The sequence below is a fragment of the Chenopodium album genome, chromosome 8 (assembly GCF_948465745.1).
Source record: "Chenopodium album chromosome 8, dcCheAlbu1.1, whole genome shotgun sequence".
NCBI classification, from domain to species: Eukaryota; Viridiplantae; Streptophyta; class Magnoliopsida; order Caryophyllales; family Amaranthaceae; genus Chenopodium; species Chenopodium album.
In genome coordinates, this window is record NC_137841.1 from 440,736 (window position 1) to 467,956 (window position 27,221).

Here is a 27,221-nt window from a genome sequence, read left to right on the forward strand (position 1 = left end):
GTAAAGCTTATTGTTTCCAAAATTCCAGATTCAAGAAATTCCAAGACATGGAAAATTCAACACATGCTCGATTCATGCAGCCCCTCACTGCCGGTTTCCTTAATTCCTTTGTCAGTGTTTCTTCCTCTACATTTTATACTCCCTTCGATCTTTTTGAATATTACATGTTGTCGATGCATATGTTTGACCATTAAATTCCATATTTATAAAAAACATTATGAAAGAAGTAGATAAAATTTTTGATATATCCATTTTCCAGCACTGATAGTTGTACTTGTTTATCAAGCAGTCAATTCCAGTATCATTTCTGAGGCACTTGGAGGAGGAATTGCAGGGTGAGCCACTCAAGAGTGTGGTGCTAATGACTGATTCACAACGTCATTGGGATGTTAAAATCGAAGGCGGTCGCTATTTCAAAGATGGATGGCAAGAATTCTGTCTCTACAATCAACTAGGAATGGGTGATTTTTTGGTGTTTATACATCAAAGCCAACTCCTCTTCCAAGTCGAGGTCTTTGATCCCACTACTGCTTGTCAGCGCCTATACTCCCCTACCTTCCACCGCCACCATAATTGCAAAGGTTACTACTTCTTCCATCTCATATATATCTTCTTGTTTGATTTAAAAAAAAAAAAAAAAAAAAGTTTGATGTGATCAATACATTGATGATATCCGTAACCGGATTGTGGGACAAAGGAGTAGTTTTTACCAATTATAAAACATAGGGTTACTAAAGTTTATTAGCCGACCTCAAAATATTTTGGGACCAAGGCTTTATTGTCGTTGTTACTTTAAATTGTTTTTTTTTTTTTATTTTTTTTTTTTATTATTAATGTATTTAGGTTTGGAAAAGAGGAAGGTATTGAAGAACAAGTCTACTTCAAAAAGAAAACCATTAGATTTTGTTGTTGGCCTTGCTGCTGCTGGAGAAACTTCACGTTGTCATGTGACTCTCACTTCCTACTGCTTTAAAATGAAATTTATTGTAAGTGAACCTCGTATTTTAAATTCCTAGGCTCTGTTCTCAATTAAATTCACGAATACTTGTAATGAAGAAAGCATTACAAAAATTATATCAGAAACTGTTTTATTACCTGACAATTTTGTGATGAATTCTTATGCAGTATCTTCCAATGAGCTTTTCAAGAACAAATGGTTTTGAAAACAGAAATTATAACATGACACTGGTAGATGTAGATGGTATGTCTTGGAAAGTGAGGCTGAGTTTCAATAGAAATAGACGTCAATGCTACATTAGAAGAGGATGGAGTTATTTTCAGGCTGCAAACAATCTTAATCCTGGAGATATACTTAGCTTTCAGCTCCTTAAAATTGGGAAAAGGCCTATGTTGAAATGCTATGGTAAGTGATCTTCGTCTTCCCCTTGAAACATCTGCTAATACATCTTAATCATTTCGTACTTCTTATAAGCATGAAAGAACTAAGACTTAAGTACCAGAAGCTATGTATTTTATTGGAATAAAATCATAGGATGATCAGCTCAAGTTTGAATTCATCATCTTATTTGATCCTGGGAACCACCATCAGAATTTGACAATTAAACTAGCTGGCATGCATTCAAAGTAAATAACTCATAATATGGAGATAAACATAAGGATATTCAATCCTTTTGTTTACCTCCCAAATGATTGAGAACTAGTGCTTGATTATAAAGGGTGACAAATGCAGAATATTGAATATGCAATTACATTATATAAAGTAATTCAATTGATGATTTTTGAGCAGGAATTCAGAAGCAGAATAATAGCACAATTGATGAAGAATAATGTTTAGGTCCATATTGCTGGCTCCAGCCTCCGGAGTCAACATTGATGTACATTAATTCTCAGAGAATCACTGGTCTGGAAGATCAAAGAACTGCGATATTAGGAAAAATGAATAAGGCAAGGGCGGTAGTACCTACGAATAATGCTTTTAGGAGACTAATGGTTCTCTGTCAAACAAAGTAAACTGAAGTACGTAAGCTTAACTAGATAGGTCTTTGCAAAAGTGTACACTCCTACTCTGTTTGTACTAGAGATTGCATTCAAATTTGAAATCTTGAACACAAGGATTGATATTCATGCATTGGTTTGGCCACTATTATGAAAAAAACAAACAAAATGACAGAAATTGATATTAAGATTTTATTCAACAAGAAAAGCACAAGTTTCTTACAGGTGACCACTTTATCAAAGAAAGATTATGTAAGATAGAAAATCAAGCAGATTATCTAGCAACATTAACAGTTATCTGGTGTGAAATAGAGAAGAGTCACCTTATTCATGTTTTTCCTGCTAGAACCAACGGAAATCAAAGCTCTTACCAGTATGATAAAAATTAGGAATGCACCTTCGATTCAGCACTCATGAGAAAAGCATCCAATTAGCTACTGACAGTTGATTGTACTAGAAAACTGCAACCTTTTCTTTTATCCTCAATCTGACATCCATATTGTCTGTTCAAAAGCACAAGTCGATGTCTAAAGCTTTTACCGACCCAAGGTGGCGAAGAAGAAACAGAAACATGTCCTGCTCAACAGCCTAAGGCTCCACTCAACCGTGACCCTCAAAATCTTTCCCCGTGTCGGCCGTGTGAAGTATTTTTATGCAGCTCCTCCAGAATGGCTGGATGCAGGGAATATGAAGCTCATAAGGAGATTATAGCTTAAACCATTGGAAACCATCTAAACACCATACTGCCTTCATTCTTTCATCTAAACCCAGGTCTTCAGCAACCTAGTATAACATGTTCCCTCCATCACAATCTGAAACCTTCTTCATTTGCCTAAAAATAAAATTTACCATCATAATGATTTCTGCCGACTTTGGATGCCATCTATCATGTGCCTTAAACATCTCAAGGGCCCCTGAAATTTCCACATAACTGAAGCCTGGAAACTTCTTCACCCCTGTGATGTCCATAGTTTGCCTCATCATCTTTGCCTCATCCCAACGTTTTATCGCAGCATACACATTAGACAAGCCCACATATCTGCCATCATGGTGAGGGTCAACTTCAACAAGCTTCTTCCCTAGTTGTTCTGCAAGGTCTAACCTTCCGTGGCTCATACAACCACTAAGGAGCGCACCCAATGTGGCAGGGGTTGGTTCCAAAGGCATTTTGTTCATAAATTCATAAGCCTCTACCACCTGACCTGCCCTTGCCAAAACATCTATCATACAAGCATAATGCTCGGACTTGGGTTTCATGCCACTTCTCTCGAGAGAATCAAGAAACTCCCAAGCTTCCTTCACCAATCCTCCATGAGCACACGCAGATAAGAGACACAAGTAAGTTATTTCATTAGGCACAACTTGTACCATTAACATTTCTGCAAATAAATCTAATGACTCCTGCACATAGCCATGGCTTGCAAGCCCTCCAACGATAGCATTCCATAGCAAAACATCAGTCTTATACTTTGGTATCCCTCTAAACAAAACCAAGGCCTCCTCTATTGCTCCACATTTGGCATACATATCCACAAGAGAAGTTAACAACACAAGATTTAAAGGCAATTCATTCTCGATTATGTAACGATGCATCGATCTACCCTGCTCGAGGGCACCTAAATGAGAACATGCACCCAAAACACTCACCATAGTCACCTCATTAGCCTTAATATCCCCCTCTACTTTCATCCTCTCAAAGACCTTCATAGCTTCTCCATACTCACCCCCTTTAACATACCCATCAATAAGAGAACTCCACGACACGATATCCTTAACAGGAGCAAACTCAAACACTTCTTTCGCCCTTTCCAAATCCCCACACTTGGCATACCCATCCAACATTGAATTCCATGTTACAGTCGTCCTTTGAGGCATTTCGTCAAACACCTTACGTGCATACAAAATCTCTCCACATGAAGCATACATATGAATGAGAGAATTCTGAATAAAAACATCCAATTCATACCCACTCTTGAACACAACACAATGCAAAGACACCCCATGTTCAATCGAACAGAGGCGTGCCGAGGCCTTAGCTAAAGAAGGGAAAGTGAAGTAATCAGGAACAACCCCAAATCGCTGCATTTCAACAAAAACATTGATGGAATTATAGGGAGTTGGGGTGTTACAGAAAAGCCTGATAACTCTGTTCCAATGCACAACAGAGTTGCTGGGGTTGTGCAGCAGTAATCGGTGAGTGTAATCAGCATTGCCAGAATCTGCAACGAAAGAGAAGAGTTTGGAGGCAAAAGGGTGGCGCTTTGAAAGTCCAGAAGAAATCAATAAAGCATGGATTTGGCTGAGTAATGGAAATGAAATGGTGGGGTGATCGAGTAAAGTGATCAAAGTTTGATGTAAGCTGCCATTGTTAATGCACTTCGCCAACATCTAAGGATACAATACAAAACAAGCTAGCAGACTAAAGTGAGTGAGGGTAGACTGGTATAGGTAAGTCAGATCTCTAAAGAACGGCACATTGATGAATCCTTTTCGGATGTAAAATCTTATAAACTAGTTATTGGCTCGAGTGATATATGAATAATACTCCGATATTATGTATTTTTGTTGTTTAAGCAGAAATAGATACAAATCTTATGCAACTACAACTTCTCCAGTTAGATAAATTTGTTAAATCATATGTAGAATACATGGAAATTTAAGCTGCCTTGAAAGAATACATGGAACAAATTATTACAACTAAAAAAATCCAAAATTTGTCACTCGTATTATAACCTTGTAGAGTTATAGATACTCCCATCTTTCCTATAAGAAAAAAAAATATACAATTGCAAAATCAATTAATAAATTTAGATCCAGAAGTTATGGCCAAAACAAGTTTATATCAAAATAATAAGCCTATGGTTGCCTAATCAAAAAGAAATTCATAGCATATTCAAGTGGTCAACGTACTTGTCCAAATGCCAAGTAACCAACACATTCAAGAATTTGGAAGGTTAGCATCCAAGATTCCTTCTAATACTGAAATCCAGGACTTTGCCCTAAATCAGTTTCTAAACGAGGATTATCAACTAAATAATGATTCCTAAAACTTGGGGGGAAACCAATGGGGAAAAAAAAAAGTTATCTCTGAACTATTTCTTGCCTCAACTCTTATACTAAATCTAATTTTATGATAATCTTAGTAATCGAACAATTTGTTAATTAATCACGCAATGGAGGCTCCTCCGCTGTTGCTGCTCGGATTTATCCTCTGCAACAGGAAAAAATAGATAATTACAGGCCTAACTTGCTCCAAGTAAAACTTTCCAAACTGCCTTCCTGCAACAGTCATACATCCTATAACAGAGGTATGCAGAAGTTCCAATATACTGATAGGCTTCTGAATGACCTAGCCATGCACGCAAAAAGGCATTTCTTTATCTAGTAGCAGGACCTAACAAGAATTAACAGGACTTTCATCAGTTGTAATGTCGTGGATGTTACCATTAGAACGGTTATCAGGCTCATTAAGCTCCACACTGTCCAAATCCATGTCATCTGGAGATACCTCACTTTCTTCCTTGTCAAGAAGGCCAAGATAGCCCATCTCACTATCCATCCTCTCGTCAACTCTATGGTGAGGATATCCTGCAACAGATCCATTACTGTAGCAGTTCATCTCACAAGGGACAGTTGGGTCAGAGGTGACGGGAACAAAATTTTCAGAAATGCCAGCTACATGAGAATTGTTTTCATCCTCAAACCTATGCTCTTCAGGTTTTCCAGTGGAACCCGAGAAATCAGCTGGAAAACAAACAGCTTCTACATCAGACACTGAGGCAGCAGCTACAGCTAAAGCTGCTAAGCCCTCACGTGAGGCCTCACTCAATAAATTCCCACCCATAGCAGATGATCCAGGGATATCTGAAACTTCACCAGGTAATTCTGCACTTGAACACGACGGAGAGCTGGAAACCGTTTGGGCAGCAACAGCTGTGAGTGTACTCAAAGAACAATTTCCATTCTCCGACACTTCAACTGAAACTGGTAGATCTGACACAGAACTGACAGTCTGAAAGTCCTCCAAGTCGCTGTCAATCGGTTTCAATTGTTCTGCTGGAGTATGAGTGTGGTCCAACTGTCTGTTCACATCAGAATCTAGATGATTGGCCGAACTGCAATTGGAATTGGACACTTCCAAAGAATTTAAAGAATCAGCCTGTCGGGTTGAGCTACTATTCTCTGCCTCAGTGGACAACTTCCTCCCATCCTGCTGCTGATTTATTGCAGGTTCGGATGTCTTCAAACATTTTGGTCGAGCAGAAATCCTGTCCCATGAGGAGCAATTTCAGAAATACAGTTTCCATGCACTAAGCTGATAATAAACAGAAAACTATGCAACCCAATTCCAGAAGCACACAGGAACAAGATACTCGGAAGTCTTTAACAAATGAATAAATCAAAAATAGATTAATTAATCAGACGACAGGCAGCACAAAACAAGCCATTACTAGTACCTACTTTCAAATTAAATGCCAAACAAAATTCACATGGTATTATGAGATAGGACAGCTCCAGCAATATGTGCTCATCTGATTACTGGTAATATAATAAGTTTACGATGTATCAATTTTTTAATAATTATGAAAGAAAATAATAAGATAGAACATACTTCGTATTACATTAGCAAGTGACAACTTCAAAGATGTCATGTTCCCATTAGCCCAATAAGTGACCATAAGATAGAAAGGGGATGAATTTAGGTGTCAAAGAATACTGACAAACTAAGGCTTCACTTAGTAGTAATACAATCACTTCTCAACACCCCCCACCACCAGCTCACCATGGACAAAGTATTCTACTTTGCCAAATAACATCAGTATTAGAAGCTACACTGATGCTCCATCAACGATACAGAGTTTGGTTATATTTGCGCATTTGGGTTCAGCCAAGGGCCTTCTAGCACAATAACCACTATATTTAATGGGTACCTAACTTCCTTCACAAGCATTTGTGTCTACATATCTCTCTATATAGCAATTACAGGATATTGACTGCCAATTTTTAACAAAGACCAGGCTCCACAATCGTGTAGTACATATTAGAGAAATTAAAATAAAAGTAAATACATATACCATTACATAAAAAATGGACATATGACCATCAAACAAATCATTTTTCATATCATTCCATAACCTGAACATTATAAAGTACAAGAATGGCATGGAAATAATCTAGATTCTAAAATACGTTTAAGAAAGGAAGTACAATAACAATTATGTTTATAAGTCACCCACACAAACATGTCTATCTAGAAATAACTAAAAGTGAGGAAACAGATAAAATAAATATTGACTATTTCTTGATCAAATTACAAGGATTCTTTTCACATTTGGCAAATTTCCAAGCCTCGGTGGGACAGGAGTTTCAATTTATTTCATTAACTTGTTACATTCTTATCAGAATCAAATCAGACCAACTATATTCGAATCAAATCAGACCAACTATATTCGAATCAAATCGAACAATGACTTTAAACATGCATTTACTTATTACTAAATATCTTTAATTATGATTTTTTTTTTTAAATATAGAAATTACATATTTGGAATGTACAAATTGAGATAAATCCAACAATTTACCACTACAATTTATATATTAGTGCAAAAATACAGTCGAAGCTTAGTTAGACCAGTACATTGGACCAAAACAATCGAGGAATTCAGACCAAATACACCAGGCCTTAATAGATCACACCTAAACCCTTATTTTAGGTGAAGAGAACAAGTTCTTACTATTTCATCACATATAGTCAATTTCCTGTCAATTTCCTGTCAATCCCAGAAATCATTGCATACCCTCAAGAGTGAATCTTATAATTAAAAGCAAGACTAAAATAGAAACATAGTGCAAGAGATTGAGGGGCATTGGCGGTAGAGTCAGTGCCTGAAAAAAAATAAGGTGTCCATTGGCCAATTTTGGCCCCTATACAACCACAAGCATATGGTTCACTGATTTTAGTTTTAAACTCAGGGTGGTTGACAAGCTGGATTACATCATGTCAGCCATCAGTGCCAGGCTAGGTCAGCAAGGTAGAAGCAAATCAAATAGGGATGACATGTAAGGATGGAATAAGTCAACCTATCATACTTTACCCTTTCTAGCTAATCATATTTTTATTTAGTAGCTTAGATTCATTTGCTCAAATACAATTTCAGGCCAAGAGTAAAGGCCCAAGCGGCCTTAAATAATATCAAGCAGCACTGATAGGCTACTGAAATTGTTATACTGGACTGGACGGCACTAATTTCTTACTGTAGAATTCTGGATATCAAAGAATTCTAGCATTTTAAATCCAGTGACATCAACCTTCCTCCCCATTTGTATACTTGAGAGAAATAGTATGATTGACACCCTCAAACAAAAGCATGGAGGAGAAATGTATACCTTCTGTATAAAAGCATATAAGCTCCCTGTGAAAGAACTTCATCTAATTCGACCCTCGCCACCTGGAAATTAAGGATCATTAAGCGTTTTTTTAAGGAGAAATCAGACAAAAGAACAATCTATACATAGACACATCACAAATGCATTTGGTCACCCAAAATGCACAAACATCACAAGGTAAAGTCAAAACATAGAAACACAAATGAGCAAACATAAAGAAAGAGAAAAGATGCTCAATCTTGCAAAACTGAGTAGATATGTTCCAAAAAAACATGGATATCTTTTTCAAAAACAAAGATTAAAAAAAATCGTCTGAAATCAACATAATTTGTTACTGATTGGGACTCAACAAGGGCAAAATGGTTCAGGGAAAAGCTTCATAATTACAAAAGGCTAATCAACAAGAAACATAGTTGGATGTGCAGTGTTACCTTGCAGTCATCAATTCTGTACCAGTCTCCCTGAAAACCTTTTGTGTAACAGATATAGTGGCCAAAAAAAGATGCATTTAACATGTCCACGTGGACCACAACTGCATACAGCTTGTATTTATCCGTGCCATCTCTTCCCTCACTCATATATGGGCTAAGATCCAGACTTTCAGGGAAAATAATTTTCTTATTAATTTTACCAAATCTCCCACTCTGCAACAGAAACAATAAGCTATATGATCCTATATTTGAAGATAGCCAGGATAACCGTCAGGAAGATAAAAGATATTCAAGTCTACCAGCAACAAAAATTAAATATTACCTGGAATCTCTTTAAAGCAATTGTAAGTACGTTTGGAGCTTGATGGATAGTTAAACGCTTCCATGCCCTGACATAATCATTACATCTGCAAACAGAACAAAAATAATAATTTTTTACAGATGTCAATAAGGATCCAATGGTCTATTTCTAAAGGAGGCAAATATATTCACAATTGTAGCCATTTCAAACTTGAAAATAAGCAATTTCACAAATTAATGAGGTACCACTTATTTAGCAACAGAAGTGGTAAATAAGCTATTCAAAAAACATGCATCCAAGTAAAGCAACTCAGTGTTCCACATCTCTAACAAGTCATCAAGATATAAAAAGGGATACTTCTGTCGACAAAATAAAGTTCAATTTGACCAACTGTAATATTCAAGGTAAATCTCCAACCACTCACATTAATACCTATCATTAGAAAGTATAGATTACTTCTATAATGGTACTTTTTAAAATAAACCAACAATAGTAAATCACCATATTCACTTCACCTTATTCGATAATATTTACTTAAAATAATTTCAGTTCATAAAAATAAGTCAGGTTCAGTCAAATTAAGCTAAGTTGAGTAAAAATAAATAACTTTAAAGAACAAATATAGAAGAGTAGCAAGTACAACAAGTTTAATAGAAATAATTTAAGTTAGGCAAAATTAATTTAATTTCAATTAAGATAATTTCAGGTTCAGCTAATATATATTCAGTTCAGCAAAATAAGGTGAAGAGACAAGGCCTAAGAATTCATAGAATTAAATCTTTAATCAAAATAGGAGTACAGTTTGTAACTTGTCAAGTTGTCATACATTTTCTTATGATGGAGACACATGATTGAACATTATAAAGGGCTTTCTTGTAGGCATTTCAAAAACTCAAGGGACAAGGGTTCCACGAATCTAAACAACAAATGCTTTAGGTCGACCAAACTTGAGACAAGGTGTAAACTAAGTCATTTTCCAACACTCAAAATTTCCATAATCTTTAATCATGTGCGCATATCAAAGGACAAGTTGGAACTCGCAATTGAAATCTTAGAATCTTACTATTTTATGATTAATGTATGACCATACAATTCAATTTACGCTTCTATTCGATTTACATAATTTTTCTTAACTAGTGAAAACCTTACAAATTAAAACATGCCTACAATTTTACTAATAAACATATATCGTCACTAATAGGTTGCTTAGTGGGTACACAACTATTTTCTATCAAATTATGTTTATACCTTATAATATAAACGCATTCAATGAAATTTCAATACGATGTCTTGAACATCTATGTTCGTAGAATCGTACAACGATTCTAAAAGCTCCTTTCAATTCAAAGTAGAATCTCGATTTTAATAACTTTGGGACCAAGTTAAATCATGATTTGCATTTGCAATCATGATAATGGTCATGCATTATAGAACCATACTACATTGCACTAATCGCAGTGTCGCATCCTAGGTTGCACAGAAACGGATACGGGGACGAAAAACGGCAAAATAAAAATTCCAAAAAACGGGTACGGCAAAAAAATTAAAATTCAGAAAAATGTTTATAAATTTAAAAAAATAATAAAAAATAAAATAAAAAAACCATACAATTTTAATTTTTTTTTTTGAGGAAATCCATGCAATGTTTATAAAAAGACAAATACTCCTAAATTCTACTGAGTACAAATCAGAGTAATAGAAAAGTAAGATTAAAAAATTATAAAAAAATAAAAAGAGAGTGAAAAAAGTTACAGAATAACAGCTAATTACCTTTTTTTTTTCTTACAATTACAGCTACTTTACCTTTTACCAATTGAAATGTTAGATAATTAAATAATTTAGTTTTTTTTTAAAAAAAAACCATCTTCTTTCTCTCCTCTCTCGAAAGGTTCAGTAATGGCTGCCTAAAGATCGCTGGCCGCTAGTGTCGCCCGCAGGTGGTCGCCTCCAAGGAATCGAGGTTTGCAATGTTGTAGGTGACTTCTTCAATTTTTAGGGTTTTTGAGAAATCAAAATCAGAAAAGTAAGGGCTTGTTTGGCATTAGTTTTGGTTTTCAGTTTTCAGTTTTTTTTTAAAACCAAAAACCAAAAACAGGAAACAAGAAAAAGGTATTTCCGCTTTTCAGTTATCAGTTTTCAAAATTATCATAATTTTAATAAGTTTATATAATTTTTTATTCATTATGGGATACATATCATATACTTTTAGAAAACAAAAAATCAAAAAACAGAAAACCACAGCAATGCCAAACGAACCCTAAAATTGGGGTTTTTTTAAAAAAAAGTGGGTTGGGCTTCTATTAGGGACGTCGGAAAAGGACATGATCTGTCCCCGAAACGTTTCCGAAGGTGCTCCCTGCCGTCCCCAAATTTCCTTCTCGTACCACTTTTCAAGGGTACGCCTTGGGGACGTATATGGGCCGTACCCGTACCGTACCAGAGGTTGGCGTACCCGTGCATCATTGGTCGCATCAAGGATCACAGTTGACATGTCATACTTTTTCATCAGCTTGTATCAACACTTTATTAAAGCCTCCTCTTGGTTTATACCCGCTAATGTGATTAAGTACTTCATGATTCAGTAAATTTTGGTTGTGAAGCTTAAAAACTAAAGGTACTTCAAGTAATTGTGTATCTGCCGATATTTAAAGCCGTGGTTAGAAAGATGATGGAATCATATCAACATCATCCTGGCCCAATCAAAAGACTACCCCAGTTTAACATGTCTTTCTTCATGGCCCATTCCAATTTTTTAAATAGGCACAAAGCCTTTAATGACTTAATCTAACTAGCTTCATCTGATAACTCTAACTAGGTCCATCTAACAAATCTAACTAGGCTGACAATCTGCTAAAATAATGTTAAGAGCCAACATGGCCCAACAAGACAACAAACAGCCAAATGTCAACATTCTGGAATGCAAGGGTAGTGGTTCCAACAACACGGTGAAGGTCTGAAGTATGCCAATTTTAATTTAGATTTTTTTCAAAAATATTTCATACTGGCAGTTGGATGGGCCATCTGTCCAAATTTGTTGATTCTCAGAGACTTAGGCCTTGGAATGCAGATCAGAAAGCAAAACATATCCCACCAAAGTAATTGCACAGGACTACAGGAGAGGCCAATCTGATTATCAGACCATAACTGTGGAACATACATTCAAGTAAATTCAGAACCAGCAAACCAGAAAATATCATGCTATCAAAATAATTCTATTCAAAAAACCAAATCAACATCTGATCTATGTATGAAGTAAAAAAATTCATCACAATCATTAAAAATTAGACTATGTGACCTATGAAACCAAAGTAAAACCCAATCTAATGGATTTTATCATATTGGTTACTACATAGAACAGTTAGATATAGTCAGATTATCAAATTAAATCAAGATTATTCCAGAGGCTAGGAACATTTAAGAGAGATCAAGGTAACTTTGTAAATAAAAATTGAAAATAAATAAGACAAAGACAGTGCATTTGAGAAGCAGCAACACATAAACATATGAGAAATCACATACTAAACTAAGCAATACATCTCAAATATATAAATAGAAAAGAAAAAGAAGATTTTCAAGGCTCTTCACATTAATTATTACTTTAATAAGAGAAAAAAAATCAAGGCTTTAAGTAACTACGTGATGGAGATACACCGCCTACAAATAAGTTTTTTTGAATGTGGTCCTGATGCATAAGTCAATTATGGAGGGCTAAATTTCAAAAGTTATTTTACAATCGGATGTGATACATAAAGCATCTAAATGTTACGAAATTCTATCTGCCAAAGTGAAATGCAAAGAAACCATAGACAAGAAGAAAACGCATACCCATCACATTTATACAAGTTCTCTCCATGAAGCCACTCTTTTGCAGTAAATTGATCAAGACACTCCTGCAAAGATGTAGCATCTCCTTGAATTTCAACTGTCAGATCCATCATATTCTCATACTGATTAGACACTTGATTGCACGTGGTACATATAACCTGTAAAATAAGATAGACATGTTGAAAAAAGAAAGACATACAACAGTAAGTCATATACCTCACATGAATGTACACACCACAAGGATTTTAGTACAAAGTATTTATTGAAAAGGACATTCAAAATGAAAATATGTCAGAAAGTTCAGTGAAATGAGATCCCTTGAGTCTGATTCACACTGTCAGTTAGAAAAAGGACAGATCACAATCAAACCAACATATCATTAAAACATACTTGTAATATGCTAGTGCAGAGACAAGTGGAAAGGCGAGAAGAAGCAGATCTTGCTCAAGCATACACTGATCATCTAGGTCCGTAAAAGTGACAAAGTCTATAACACAAAATTAGGAAAAAAAAAAATCTTGTTTGATTCTACATAAAATAACTAATTTGGCATATAATCAGTAGACAAAAAGATAGAAATTGCAAGTCACACTAACCTGGGATCGAAGCTGACCACCAAATATATGTTGTATAAGGGTAGTCTCTTGGGACTTGGGATCAATGACTTTCTCTCCACCATGTTCATCAAGGCAGACAGATTGCATTGTATCAATGGCAAACCTACCAATCCACATAAAAATCATCAATTACCTACAGGCAATATGTATGTGCCACAGAATACATGCACATGATGTCAATACAAATAGATATAGGTCAAGGTTCATACAATCTCAGGGCCAAACTGCACTAGGACTCCACTCAACAACAGATCATTAACCATTAGAAAAAAAGATACGGCAGAATGCACTAAGAGACTCCAAAATTGAAACAAGAGCAAAAACTAAGAGATTCTAAACCAACCAAATCTGACCCCTTAAATACTCAGTTAAAATATCTGACAAAACATATTTAGCTTTGTCCAGGAAACAAATAAGGTTTGGAAGCACCACGAGTATATAGTACATAATTAACAAGTTTACCTCATGAACTCATGAGCATCCTCTTGTTTTCCATGACCAAGATTACCACCAATGCTAGGTAATCGCGATAGAATATTAATTGGTGAAAAAGGTTGCTGACTCCTACTAGCTTTTGTCATGTGCATTTCAAGTTCACAGAGGAAGCACCACTCATTCCTCCGACCTAAAGAAACAAGTATATAAGGATCACTAAATCATACAGAACAGACAAAATTAGTTCAAGAGGTCATCACTTACAATTTCTCCGATGGCCTTTTTCAAGCAGATATGCTACAAGTGGTCGGGTGTGTGCAAGGCATTGTAGAACCACATTTGCAAAACAGCTGCAAAAACAGACACAAAAATAAGAATCAGCATAAAAGGCAGGGAATTTTATGGATAACAATGCTGTAAAATTATTCAGGAAGAAGTGTTATAAGAGAATTGACCTTTAATTAAACAGTTAAACTATATTTCTCTTAACTCAAGCATTGTTAGACTCAAGCAGATTTTGTGATAGGAAACGAACAATGTAATAACCACCTAAACATTTAGTCTTAGGGACAGATGGAAGTGAAATGGAGCAATGATTAGTTCAGGAAAAGGGCGTGGGGGGTACGGATGAACCATACTAAAATAACTACACAGATAACAAACCTGTTTCCACAGTTCAAAAGCCCACAAGGTGGAAAGATTGACTTGTCCCAGTCATAAAGTTTGACAAATTCATCATATGGAAAGAGAACCTGGAAAAATAGAATTCAAGAAATTGGAATCTAGGAACTGGAGCAACCGATGTAGAGATCACTGAAAAGTCGCAACAAGAAAACAACAGTGTAAGAAATATTGCCAACTGACCTTGTCCACAACCTTCTGTGTCTTGACAGATCCACTTGAAGGGACCAAAGCAATAGACATATTGCGCTTTCCACCTGTTTGCTGTGATGACTTCGAACATTTTTTCCTGTGCTCTGATAGCCAGTGTTGTTTTTGGCACATCGCGGAGCTTGAAAGGAACAAAAGACAAAAACGAAATTCAAGAAAATAAATCTCCAAAATTTCAAGGGGCAAGGAGCTCCAACACAGTCAAGTGAGTCAACTATTGAGATACAAATTCTAAAATAGAAGTAGGCGAGGAATTTATAAACTGCGAGTCTGCGATGACATTGGTTTTTCACCATAGAGAGAGAGTGGGTCATGGAAAGGTGCAATAATTGACAACAAGATATTAACAACAGATATCAGTGACAACAAAAGAGTTTTGTTAAACAAGAGTCAACAATAAAGTGAAAATTCAAAAAGAAAGAAACTTTTCTCCTAAACAATCAAAATTCAAACATCCTCAACTACACATGATTAGTTTCAGCAGTATCTATCCACAATAATATCCTTGTGAGGCACAGCCATTCATAATTCACCAATCATCATAACGTTCTCATTGTATGCTCCCTTGCTTGACTAAACTAAGTAGGCATCCACCACAAACATTTATCCAGTTTCTTATATAGTGCGTACTAAATACAATAAGGAAAAAGGTCACTTCCTATGAATTAAACAACAAGCAGGCCAAGCATCAACTCCACTACCTCTTCGTCTATGAACTCATTTCAACACTCACTCTCTTAGTCGTTTCATGGAACCACCTAGTAAAAAGTCCAAAGTTGCTGCATCACAGATCGGTCACATTCACTCCCTGTTAGCAGACGAAAATTCTATTACACAGCAAGTTTCTTGACACTTCCCTCAAATTTCTCCACAGCCAAACCATTCAAATTTCTTCTAAGTAGAAATCAATGCTTTTATGCAGAATTCCTGACCTAGATCACACCTGATCAGCTTTTTGACATAATGGAAGGCAAGAAGTATCAACTGAACGAAGAAAACATTCCTTAGCTCGGAAATCAAAGAGAAACCTAGAAATGTTTCCACTTTCTTGCACTTGTTTAAATTATCCCACTTCATCCTGAATAAAGAACCCTTCCCATTGTTATTCTCACTGCTTATAGTACCTCAATCGATAGAAATGTTTCAAGTTCTTGCACTTGTTTAAATTATCCCACTTCATCTTGAATAAAGAACCCTTCCCGTTGTTTTTCTCACTGCTTATAGACTTATAGTACCTCAATCGATATAACAGTATCGATTCAATAACCTCGCATTCATTTTATTCCAAGTCATGAAAAGGCACATACTCAATTGAATAACTAACAGAATTCTCCTCATAATCATATCAAATTGCTCAATGCTTACCCAAAAATCCCCCATCACAATTCTTGTTGCTCCTCAAGATATTACTGAATAACTAATCTTTAGATATACTACTCACATCACAATTAAATAATTCCTAGCCCAAATAAGGAATTCAATTACTTTAACCATCTTTACTAAAACCATGTAAAATATATAATTAATACTTTAACATGCAAAAATACTCATCATAATGTCTCCACTATTAAAAAATTATAAAAATTACAGCTCAATTATCAAAATGCCAAACAAAAACCCAATAATGATCCATTACAACCAAACTCAGAATTTCCCAACCTCCCCAATAATTCACTTCTCCAAAAATTTAATAAAAATAATTGTAATCACAATTATTATAATTCAACGAACAATGCAACAACATTAAAATGAAATTAAAAATAATCAAATAAAACATAATGTATTCCAAAATTTCAAGAAATTAATGAAAAACATACCAATATCTAACAAGCTTACAACCGGTGCAAACCTTAGAAGCAGGCTTGCCACAAGAAGCACAAGAATTGACGACGGAAGCATCCATATCAGGAAACGACACCGTTGAAGAATTAGAATTAGAATTGAAATTAGAATCGACAACAAAATACTTAGATGCTGTAGAACGAAGCAAGCAGAGAAACCCTAATGCAAGAAAGAAGACAGTGATGAAAAACTGAAGCACCCAATTCCAATTCCAAAATGGGTTCGGGTTCGGATTCGGGTTCGGATCCAAAGACAGTGTCTGGGTGAAAGAGGAGACATGCATCTATTTTTATACCCTTCTTCCTTCTACAAATTCATCGAACTTTCCTTTTTTAATTTTGATTTTGTTTCCAAACTTCGGAAAATTAGGGTTTCTAAATTGGGGTAATTTAGCTCAAGCTTTTTTTTTGGTTCTAGTGGATTCTCTGAGTTTTATTTTCTCTCTCCTCTTCTCTGCTGTTTGTTGATGGGATGAATTTTATTTTATTTTATTTTTTAAAAAAAGAAAATGGTGGGACTCCGTTCAAAAAGAAAAAAAAATAAAAATAAAAAAATAAACAGGAAAATGGTGGGAGTGATAATAGCCGTCCGATTAGAGTGTTAATGATGTGGGGAAGATGTTTAAAGGCGGTGTGATTAGATTCTTTATTAGGAAAGGGAAAAGGGAGAAAGGGGTAAGTTAGGTTATGGTTATGGTTAATTGGTTATGATTAATGAATGGACTTGTTTGTACTTGAAAATGAGTGACCATTTGTGGGGGTTTAGGAATATTCTTTCCCATTATTCTTTTCCATTTTTGGCCTCCCTTAATTTTTGGATTACTATATCAGGAATGTAGATTTTGGTCGGGTTAATCTCTCTTAATTTTTACTCTGTGGTCTATTGATAGATAAGAGCAACTCTATTGGTTGTAGCTAGAGACTTACTTGTAATTTCAACAATTGCCTAGTTATTAGCTTGACCATTGGAGATAAAAAAAATACATTGCACCAATAAAATTAAAATGTTCATGCACCAATAAGCTCTTTTCATGTAATTTCTATCCAAAGACTACGGGTCTGTTTATATTTACTGAACTATTGGAGTTGAATGAATTGAACTAAACTGATTGGAGTTGAACTGTACTGAAGTGAACTGAATAGAGTTGAAATGAATATTTTATGAGAGAAGGAAATTAGGAGCTGAACTGAACTAATTGAAGCTGAACTGAAATTAAGGTGAAGTGATAATAAGCCCTACAACTCCCTCCATCCCTGAATTATATGCTTATATATATCTATTATGGGAGTAATAAATGAAAGAAATAGACATATAATTGGAACAAATTGTAGGTAAAATGATTGTGGTATGGCAAGTCTAATTCTATTGTTTTTTGTTACTCAATATACACATAACGAGTATATTGTGAAAATAACAATATGTTAAATGCATCCAGTATTTACAAACAAAAGGTTTTATTAAAGCTCTTGTTAAAAAAAATAAAGGTGTTTTTTTTTTAGTGTAAAAAAAACACCCTTTTTTTTTTACAAGAGCTTAAATATATAAAATAGTTTTAATGCTATATAAAAATGTAATTAGAAGCTTAAAATGAAATAAATCAACATAAACTATAAAATTTATAAATATTTCAACAATTATATAAATAACTTGGTAATCATCACTGGAATTGGTTCCGATGATTTCAAGTCTGGTTCCAAAATACGAAGTATTAGGTACTGATGGCTCGATGGATTCCAATTTCAATGCCTGATCCTATTCCGTATGTTAGATCGCGAGTGAACTCATGATTGTTCTAAAACTTCCATAAAAAAAGCTCTTTCTAGCTAATAACTTCACTCAAAGCCTTTGTTTTTTCCTTTCATTTATTTCCATCTCCCTCAACCTTATTCTCATACACACAATGAGCTTAATTTTTTTTTTAACATTTCAATAGACTATCATCAAATTGACTTACTAATGTAAGTTTCCCTGGGCAATGAAAAATAACGATTTACATCATTTTCATGCTATATAAATTACAAGTACATTAAGCTGAAGTGAAATTAAGGTGAAGTGAAATAACAAAAATAACTATCATGAGCCGTTCACACTGAACTGAATTTAAGCTGAAGTGATTTTTTTTTTTTTTTTTCTCATTTGACTTATCACGATCTCTAAGATACACGTTAAAATGAATATATCTTTATTTCAGTACATGAAAAAAATTATATAAACTTACCATATAATCTTTTATAGATTAACGAGAATTTAAGGTCAAAGTTTTCAAAATTTGACCCATATACTAGCAATGGGCAAAAAAAAAATGGGGATGGAGTTACGTATATCCCTTCTTCCGCTACTGTTGCAAACTAAAAATAGATACTCATACACAAAGATAATGTTTGAACCAAAATAAATAATTAAATATTAGAATGTAGAATATAAAGAAACAAAAAAAAAATCTAAAATCATCATAGTAGTTCGTATTATAATGCATTCACTGTATATAAAAAAAAATAACAATTATGTTAAAGTGTGTAAGACTAAAATTAAAGAAAATCCTTCAAACTAGTACTAATTAAAGGCAATATATTAAGGCATGCAACATATAATGAGCATGCATGTCCTTGCTTGCTAGTCCGTAGACTTCTTGACCTAAAAAATAAAAAACCACCAGGATTCAAGTTCTCAATTCTCATCGCTATCTACTTCTTTTCCTGACCAATGAGTAGTCCTTAATATAATAGTTTTTTAATGCAATCTTAAAGCCTAGATCAACGGTATAGATGCCACCCCAAGTGAGGGCAGCGAGCGAGGCAGAACGAACACCACGAGGTGCCCACATGATAGCTCCAGCAGTGGCGACTGAGATTGCTTTATCGGTCCAAACAGTCTTCTGACCACGGTATTTATAAAAAAGATAAGACGGAATGTCAATTGCCAAACAAAAACAAGCAAAGAATCCCCCGGTGCGGACGCTGTTAACGCGCATTGCATTGATTCCGCCACCGAATGACTGCGATCGGGCCAAACCCTTGAAAAAATGGCACAAACTCCCGCCTAAGGTGCCGAACAAGAAACCTGAGCCAACACTTCCAGTAAAGAATTGATAGTCATACTCATGTCTTTCGACCATAAACTCCAAGTAGCTCGGAAGTATTCTATAGTCTTCCATATTTTTTAACCTAACCTGTCACAACACACTGCAAGTTTCAATTATGCTTAATTAAGAAAAACAAATCATATCATAATAATATAGTCTTCCATACCTTTTTAACCTAACCTGTCACAACACACTGTACTGCAAGTTTCAATTATGCATCATGTTGCTTCATTGAGAAAAACAAATCATATCATAATAAAATTAACTATGGTTTATTTATTAATTAGAAAACTACCATTGTTCTTGTAACACGATACAAAATTTGGGCAGGAGGAATTGAACAAGAGGTTTAACATGTGAGTTAGTTATCAAATCAGGCTCATAATTTTCTTTTCATAATCTTAGTATTTTGAACCAACGAACAGTTGAGATTTTCGAACCTGGCCTACACTTAATAAACTAAATTAGATCGATTCAAAGATGAGCCCTTGATGATTACTACTCCGTAAAAGAAACCAACAGCTTACCAAGAAAAAAATACCTTATGGAGAACGTCAAGTGCGATGTTGAGTTCGCTTCAACGAAGAACTGAGAGAGAGAGGGAGCAAGAGATAGGACTATAGGAGGAGACACTAATTTCATCTGTTTTTTTTTTCATTACTTACTATTAACCTAGCAATTCAATGGGTTGGAGACCCATTAATGAAAGCCCTAACCTGCCCCATGGGTCAGATTCGTCCAATAAATAAATAAGTCAAGTGCCCGGGTCAATTATATGATCATCACTTCACTAATAAATAAAGTTGAGTCATGTAGTTAGACCACAAATAATGTATATCATATAATAAGATAGATAAAAAGTTAATTAAGATTTTTTTTGATAGAGTTTTATTATCAATAATCAATATGCTTATTATAACGTGTTATGTATATAAAAATAACTATAATTTTAGATAAATATTTTATAACTTAAATTTTTATCTTTTAAAATGAAAAAAATACATCTAGATAAAATATTGACATTTATATTGTGTATCCAATTAACAATAAAATTTTACTCATATCAACACCCACATGATATGTTATATATTTATATTTAACCTAAGTATTATTATCTAATTAAAAATAGAATACTAGTCATACACAAATACACTATTTAATCATAATTATAGAAAAGGTCAACATCATTATTTTTTACAAAACCTTCAATAGTACGTCTGTAGTATGTTTTATATACCATATACATAACAAATGACTCAATTAGGCTGATAATATAATCTTATGAAAAACTTGGTGCTCTACTTAATTTCAACCTCCGTGTACACTACAAATGACTCAATTCAACCTCAGTATACACTACAAATGACTCAAGGGAGTTTTTCAAGAGTTTTGGGGAGAACCAAGTAAGAAATAAATGTTATCAATAGTTATTAATTATTATGTGCACCATGGTACACCTAGAAATAGGTGCACCACGAACATTTAAGAAATAAAATTTGAACACTTTACAAAAAAATGAACATTTATTATAAAAATATGAACATGACACAAAAATTGAATAAATTTGTAATTTTATATGTTCATATTTTATACAGAAATGTTCATTATTTTATATGAGGATATGTTCAATTTATATTACAAAACTATTGAATTATTACGAGTTAGACAAATCATTTCAAAAAAATTGATGTTTATTATATAGTATTATATTTAATATAATACATGTTCAAAATTTGCGATTGTTCAGATTTTTTAACTAAATGTTCAAAATTGCGATTGCTCAGAATTTTTTACTAAATGTTCAAAAGTATAGTTGGTGCCTTGCGATTGATTTTTTTTTTTTAATTGTTCAAAATTTGAGATATTCAAATTTTTACAAATTTTTGTATGTGGCTGGCCACATGGTGCGGCAAGGGTTACTTGTAGGGTGTTACTGGTTTTGTCAGGGGCTACTTGTAGGTATTACTTGTATTCTGGGGTTACTTGTATGGGTGTTACCGGTTTTGGTCAGGGTTACTTATAGGGTGTTACTGGTTTTGTCAGGGGTTACTTGTAGGTGTTACTTGTATTCTGGGGTTACTTGTATGGGCGTTACTGATTTTGGTCGGGGTTATTTGTAGGGTGTTACTGGTTTTGTCAGGTGTTACTTGTATTCTAGGGTTACTTGTATGAGTGTTACTGGTTTTGGTCGGGGTTACTTGTAGGGTGTTACTGGTTTTGTCAGGTGTTACTAGTATTCTAGGGTTACTTGTATGGCTGTTATTGGTTTTGATCAGGGGTTACTTGTAGGGTGTTACTACCTGGTATGAGATTTTGGTGTGGAGTTACTCAGAATACAAGTAACACATACAAGTAACCCCACGATACAAGTATCCAATACAAGTAACCTCATAATACAAGTAATATCATACAAGTAACCCATACAAGTAACCCCAGAATACAAGTAACCCTAAAATACAAGTAACCGTGCCGCACTGAAAAACCTCTATCAAATTTTTTAATAAATGTTCAAATTTTCGGTTGTTCATAATTTTTCACTAAATGTTCAAAAGTATAAGCGTGATACATTGTGATTGCTCAAATTTTTTTTACTAAATGTTTAAAATTTTCAATGTTAAGATTTTATTACTAAATGTTCAAATTTTGCAATTGTTCAGATTTTTTTTACTAAATGTTCAAAAGTATAGGCATAGATGTGGCACCGTGGTGCACATAAAAATTTCTGTCGATTCAATTCAATTTAAATCAAAATTTTTGGGCCTATGTTTTTGGGCCTAATTTCTGGGGCTGAAAATATGGCAAATTAGCAAGTAAATATTTAACTAGTGTTGAACTCTTGAAACTCTTGAATTCAATTGGTCAATTGGTCATTAACTTTTTTTTGAAACCAATTAGTCATTAACTTCTTGGTCATGTAATTTCCTCTTTTATATCAGTCTAGTTCAGTTCCATTTATTTATTTTAAAAGAGCAGACACATAAACTCCCTAAGCTAAGCTAACTAGTTAAGTATATAAATTTCCTATGGTTAGTTATTTTCTAAACGAGTGGATTAGGGGTTGGTGGGACAATGCAGTTGTGTACTTGTGTTCCCATTTAAAACTAAAATACGATCAAGTACTCTCAAAGGAGACACAAGTAGTGCGTCAAAATCTCAAACACTTTCATTCCTCAAAGCATGGTTGAAGTATCTCTCTCTCCTTTACGTCTTGAGTCTTGACTCTTCAGTCTTCATTTCTTTGTTATATCGACAAACATCATGCAAGTAGATATGGGATAGATTGATAATGAATTGGTAGGTACGGAGTATGTTGTATGTGTAAATAAATTAACCAATTCGATTCAATATGATTTGAAAAATCCGATTTAAATTTTGACTTTAATGGACATCATAATTTAGCATGACTCAACATTAAATTATTGCCGACTCAATCTCACCGAAGTCCCGAATCTACACCTCTTTGTGCAATGGGTATATTAATGCAATAATGCATATCTTGCTTGCCAACGCATTACTATCATCCCTCCATTGCTAAAGCTTGCTCTCTATCTAAGAAATTTATAGCTGCGGAGTATATATGGTTAATAACCTCATATTATTAGGATGTTTGTGGAAATTTGTCATGACACATGACATACTGTCAATTAATGTTAGGGCCCGTTCTTTTCAGCTTATTTTCAGTTCAGCTACAATAAGATGAGTTCTTATCTAAAATTCCTTCTCTTATAAAATATTCAATTCAGTTCTAATAAGTACAGTACAGTTCAGTCAATCAGAACAGACGCTTAGATTATAGATGGTATAATACAAATTTTAAACTTTTAAATAAAACGGATGTTCAGTAAAATGTGCAAAAGTTACACTAAAACGCACAAAAGTTATCCTGGCATATGTAAAAGTTATTTATGCTTCATTGATAAATTTGACAAAAGTGACATTAAATTGACAAAAGTGACACTAAATCTAACAAAAGTGTACCCGATGTATAGTAAATTACTGAAAACCGAGTGTATACAAAAGTTAAATTTTAGATTACGAGGTGTTGTACAATGGTGTATTGCATCATTGCATGTGATAAATTGATAATCAAGTGTATCTGTTATCCAAATTAAGCTAAGGAAATTAGTATAATAATTAGTATAATAAATTAGACACTCGTACAGTCGTACGGTTAATATCAAGTATAATAAGTAGGTACTTGTACAAGTGTTTATTGTTATTATAGTATTTTAATATACTCGCTATAAACAAAAAAATAACTAAAAGTATGACCCGGACACAATTATATGCGTAGTAATACTTTGTACTAATTAATAAACATGCAACAAGTAATGATTTATATCACCATGGCTAGTCCTTAGACCTATTCATTGAAGCTAAGGAATCCCATGTACTCCCCATGACTTGGATAGGAAGCGAGCGTTGGTTTCTCTCCTCATTATACGTAGGCTGGACATTTTTAAGCGCAATCTTAATGCCTTGATTAAGAGTATAGATGCCACCAAACGTGAGGGCAGCGAGTGAGGCAGAACGAATACCACGAGGTGCCCACATGATAGCTCCACCAGCGGCGAGTGAGATTGCTTTATCCGTCCAAACAGTCTTTTGACCACGATATTGATGTAAGGCGTAAGCTGGAATGTCAGTTGCTAAGTAAAGACAAGCCAAAAAACCTCCTGTGCGTAGGCTGTTAAAGCGCATTGCATTGATTCCGACACCAAGTTTAGTTCTAATTGAGTGTGCTTTATTACCCTTGTGGGTGAAACCCTTGAAGAAGTGGCGGAAACTCCCGCCCAAAGTGCCAAGCAAAAACCCTTCGCCGACACTTTCAGTAAAGTATTCAAAGTTATACTTTGGATTTACTCCTACAAACTCCATGTAGTTCGGAAGTTCACTTTCATCCATAGCTTTTTAATAACCTATCATACAAATTTCAATAGCGGTATAAATTATGCATATTACAGATATTGAAGATGTCACTTGAGAAAAACATACTACGTATCAATGTATCACAATCCAACCACTAAGTTGAAAATATCATTAAAGCTAGGATAATTTTTAAGGCACTAATTGAAAGAATGGGTTAAGATATACTTGTATAATGTCATAGACATAGCTGAATTCTAATACATGAGATTTCTGAGCCTAATTAAAAGAATCAATCAACATCTAAGCCAGAGCTTTTAACAACAGCTCGATCGTCTATATTGGTTAGAGAACAACTACGAACTGTTCTTGTAACACGATACAAATTTGCGCCGCAAGGCTGGAGGAAGAAGAGGTCTAACATTAATTATCAACCAAATTTGATTCAATCATCAAACAAATTTTAGGGATATGTGATTTAGGGTTATGATCTTTTATAATCTAAGTATTTAGAATCAATAGTTTAGATTTTCGAACCCTAAACTTTTAAAATTAAATTAGATCAAAGATGAATCTTAGATTGTGAAATTGATATGATGATTACAAAAAGAAACAGCAACTTACCTCAGAATCTGTTTCAATGGGAAATATAAGTATTAGAAGGGCTCGATGGACAACGTCAAGTGCGATGTGAGTGCGCTTCAATGGAGAACGCAGAGAGAGGGCTCCTTGTTGACAGAGCAATCAACAATGGGTTTATCAATAAAGTGACAATTAGTTATTTAATGGACACACAAGCTTTATATATATAGAGAGAGTGTTTTATTTCCAATAAAATTAAGATAGATTTTTAAGGCTTGTTTGACATTATTTTTGACCTTCAGTTTTTTGTTTTTTTGAAAACTAAAAACAAAAAACAGGAAACAAGAAAAATGTGTTTCCACTTTTCAGTTGTCAGTTTTCAAAATTACTATGATTTTAATAAGTCTAAATAATTTTTGACTCATTATGTGACATATATAATATACTTTTTAAAAACAAAAAAACAGAAAACCACAGCGATGCCAAACAAACCCTAAGATAAAACTTTTTTTTTTTTTTTTTTTTTTTTTTTTTGAAAACAAATACATTAGGAACTTCAATTAATCAAGGGACAAAGAGTCCATAAGACGAAACTTCATGGGGAACATGATTCTCCCACAATTCTTCATACCCAAAGGGAACTACCTTAGCTAAATTATGAGCGACACAATTACCATCTCGTCTCACGTGAGACCATTTAACAGACATAAAGTTCGAGCACAAAGCAAGAATATCTCCTAGGACTGTATCCATCTCCATAGCTGCCGAGGACTTCGAGAGCTTCTCAATTATCACTTTGCAATCAGATTCCAGAATTAACTCTTGAAAGCCATACCTTCTACCAAGCTTGAGAGCAAATAGCAATGCCTTAGCTTCTGAAATTTCAGGGGACCAGAAGGCGCGACACCTTCTTGTGGCAGCAACAAAAACCCTCCCCTCATGATCACGAATCATTGCCCCAAGACCCACACATCCTTCATTTGCAAGACAAGCGTCATCATTTATTTTTACAATGTTTGCAGGAGGTGCACACCATTTGCTTGGACTGGGAGCAGGACGGAGGCCAGCAGACCCATAAATCCAAGCTACGTACTTACCTTGCTCCTCGACATATCTACCAACTCGTTCAACGATAACAACATTGGGAGTTGATTTATTCTGGAACACCACTTTATTATAAAATACATCAGTTACCAGAATAAAAAGATAAGGGGAAAGAGGATCCCCCTGTCTAAGGCCCCTAGTCGGGGACACTGAGCCACATACTCCTCCATTGATCACAAAAGAGTATGAAACTGATGATACACAATCCATCACCAAATTTACCCAACGACCATCAAAACCCATAGTCAATAGAAGCTTCCTCAGAAAACCCCATTCTACTCTGTCATATGCCTTGCTCATGTCAAGCTTCATAGCAATCATCCCTTATTTGCCTTTGCTCCTATTTTTCATAGTATGAAAAATCTCCAAGGCAATAAGAGCATTATCAATAATAAGACGGCCTGGAACAAACTCACTCTGATTCTCATAAATAATATCAGGGAGGATATTTTTTTAGTCTCATCACAATAGATTTTGACACCAATTTATAGAGCACATTACACAAAGCAATAGGGCGATATTCAGCAGTAATAGTAGGGGAGGCAACTTTTGGGATAAGAACAATGTTAGTATTATTAATAGGCTTCGGGGATGAAAAACCATGTAAAATATTACTTACAAAAGAGGCTACCTCGTCACCAATAATGTGCCAAAACCGTTGATAAAAAATTGCATGCATACCATCAGGACCTGGAGCTTTACAGGGGTGCATCTGTTTTAGAGCCTTTAAAATTTCCTCTTTAGTGAAAGGATGCAAAAGCTCTGAATTGATAGTAGGAGTAATACACGGCCTCATATTTTCAAGAGTACTCTGAATGTCTTCTTCGGAAGGAGAGGAAGATGTGAATAAACCCCCAAAATGTTTGGAGATAATTTCTTCTATTTTTTCCCCATTCGAGTGC

General features: G+C 34.6%; 5 protein-coding genes across 5 annotated transcripts; 1 reads left to right on the plus strand and 4 right to left on the minus strand.

The window, feature by feature from the left end:
- On the plus strand, positions 1–2,024 carry LOC145555560 (B3 domain-containing protein REM10-like). The gene is made up of 5 exons (XM_081617297.1): positions 1–110; positions 290–581; positions 844–986; positions 1,126–1,363; positions 1,748–2,024. Exons 1-5 carry the CDS (start codon positions 48–50, stop codon positions 1,786–1,788), a joined length of 777 nt encoding a protein of 258 aa, XP_081473423.1. The 5' UTR covers positions 1–47; the 3' UTR covers positions 1,789–2,024.
- Positions 2,025–2,125: 101 nt separating this feature from the next.
- LOC145555559 (pentatricopeptide repeat-containing protein At5g08305-like) lies at positions 2,126–4,405 on the minus strand. Its single transcript, XM_081617296.1, has one exon. It carries the CDS (start codon positions 4,342–4,344, stop codon positions 2,740–2,742), a length of 1,605 nt encoding a protein of 534 aa, XP_081473422.1. The 5' UTR covers positions 4,345–4,405; the 3' UTR covers positions 2,126–2,739.
- Positions 4,406–4,818: 413 nt separating this feature from the next.
- Positions 4,819–17,378, minus strand: LOC145641493 (ubiquitin carboxyl-terminal hydrolase 18-like). The gene is made up of 11 exons (XM_081692308.1): positions 16,661–17,378; positions 14,817–14,964; positions 14,616–14,704; positions 14,217–14,302; positions 13,980–14,142; positions 13,497–13,620; positions 12,901–13,058; positions 9,097–9,181; positions 8,775–8,987; positions 8,344–8,405; positions 4,819–6,224 (listed from the first exon to the last, which is right to left on the minus strand). Exons 1-11 carry the CDS (start codon positions 16,966–16,968, stop codon positions 5,351–5,353), a joined length of 2,310 nt encoding a protein of 769 aa, XP_081548434.1. The 5' UTR covers positions 16,969–17,378; the 3' UTR covers positions 4,819–5,350.
- Positions 17,379–19,365: 1,987 nt separating this feature from the next.
- LOC145642524 (mitochondrial import inner membrane translocase subunit TIM17-3-like) lies at positions 19,366–19,839 on the minus strand. Its single transcript, XM_081693729.1, has one exon. It carries the CDS (start codon positions 19,837–19,839, stop codon positions 19,366–19,368), a length of 474 nt encoding a protein of 157 aa, XP_081549855.1.
- Positions 19,840–24,117: 4,278 nt separating this feature from the next.
- On the minus strand, positions 24,118–24,672 carry LOC145642525 (mitochondrial import inner membrane translocase subunit TIM17-1-like). The gene has a single exon (XM_081693730.1). It carries the CDS (start codon positions 24,670–24,672, stop codon positions 24,118–24,120), a length of 555 nt encoding a protein of 184 aa, XP_081549856.1.
- Between the last annotated feature and the right edge of the window lie 2,549 nt (positions 24,673–27,221).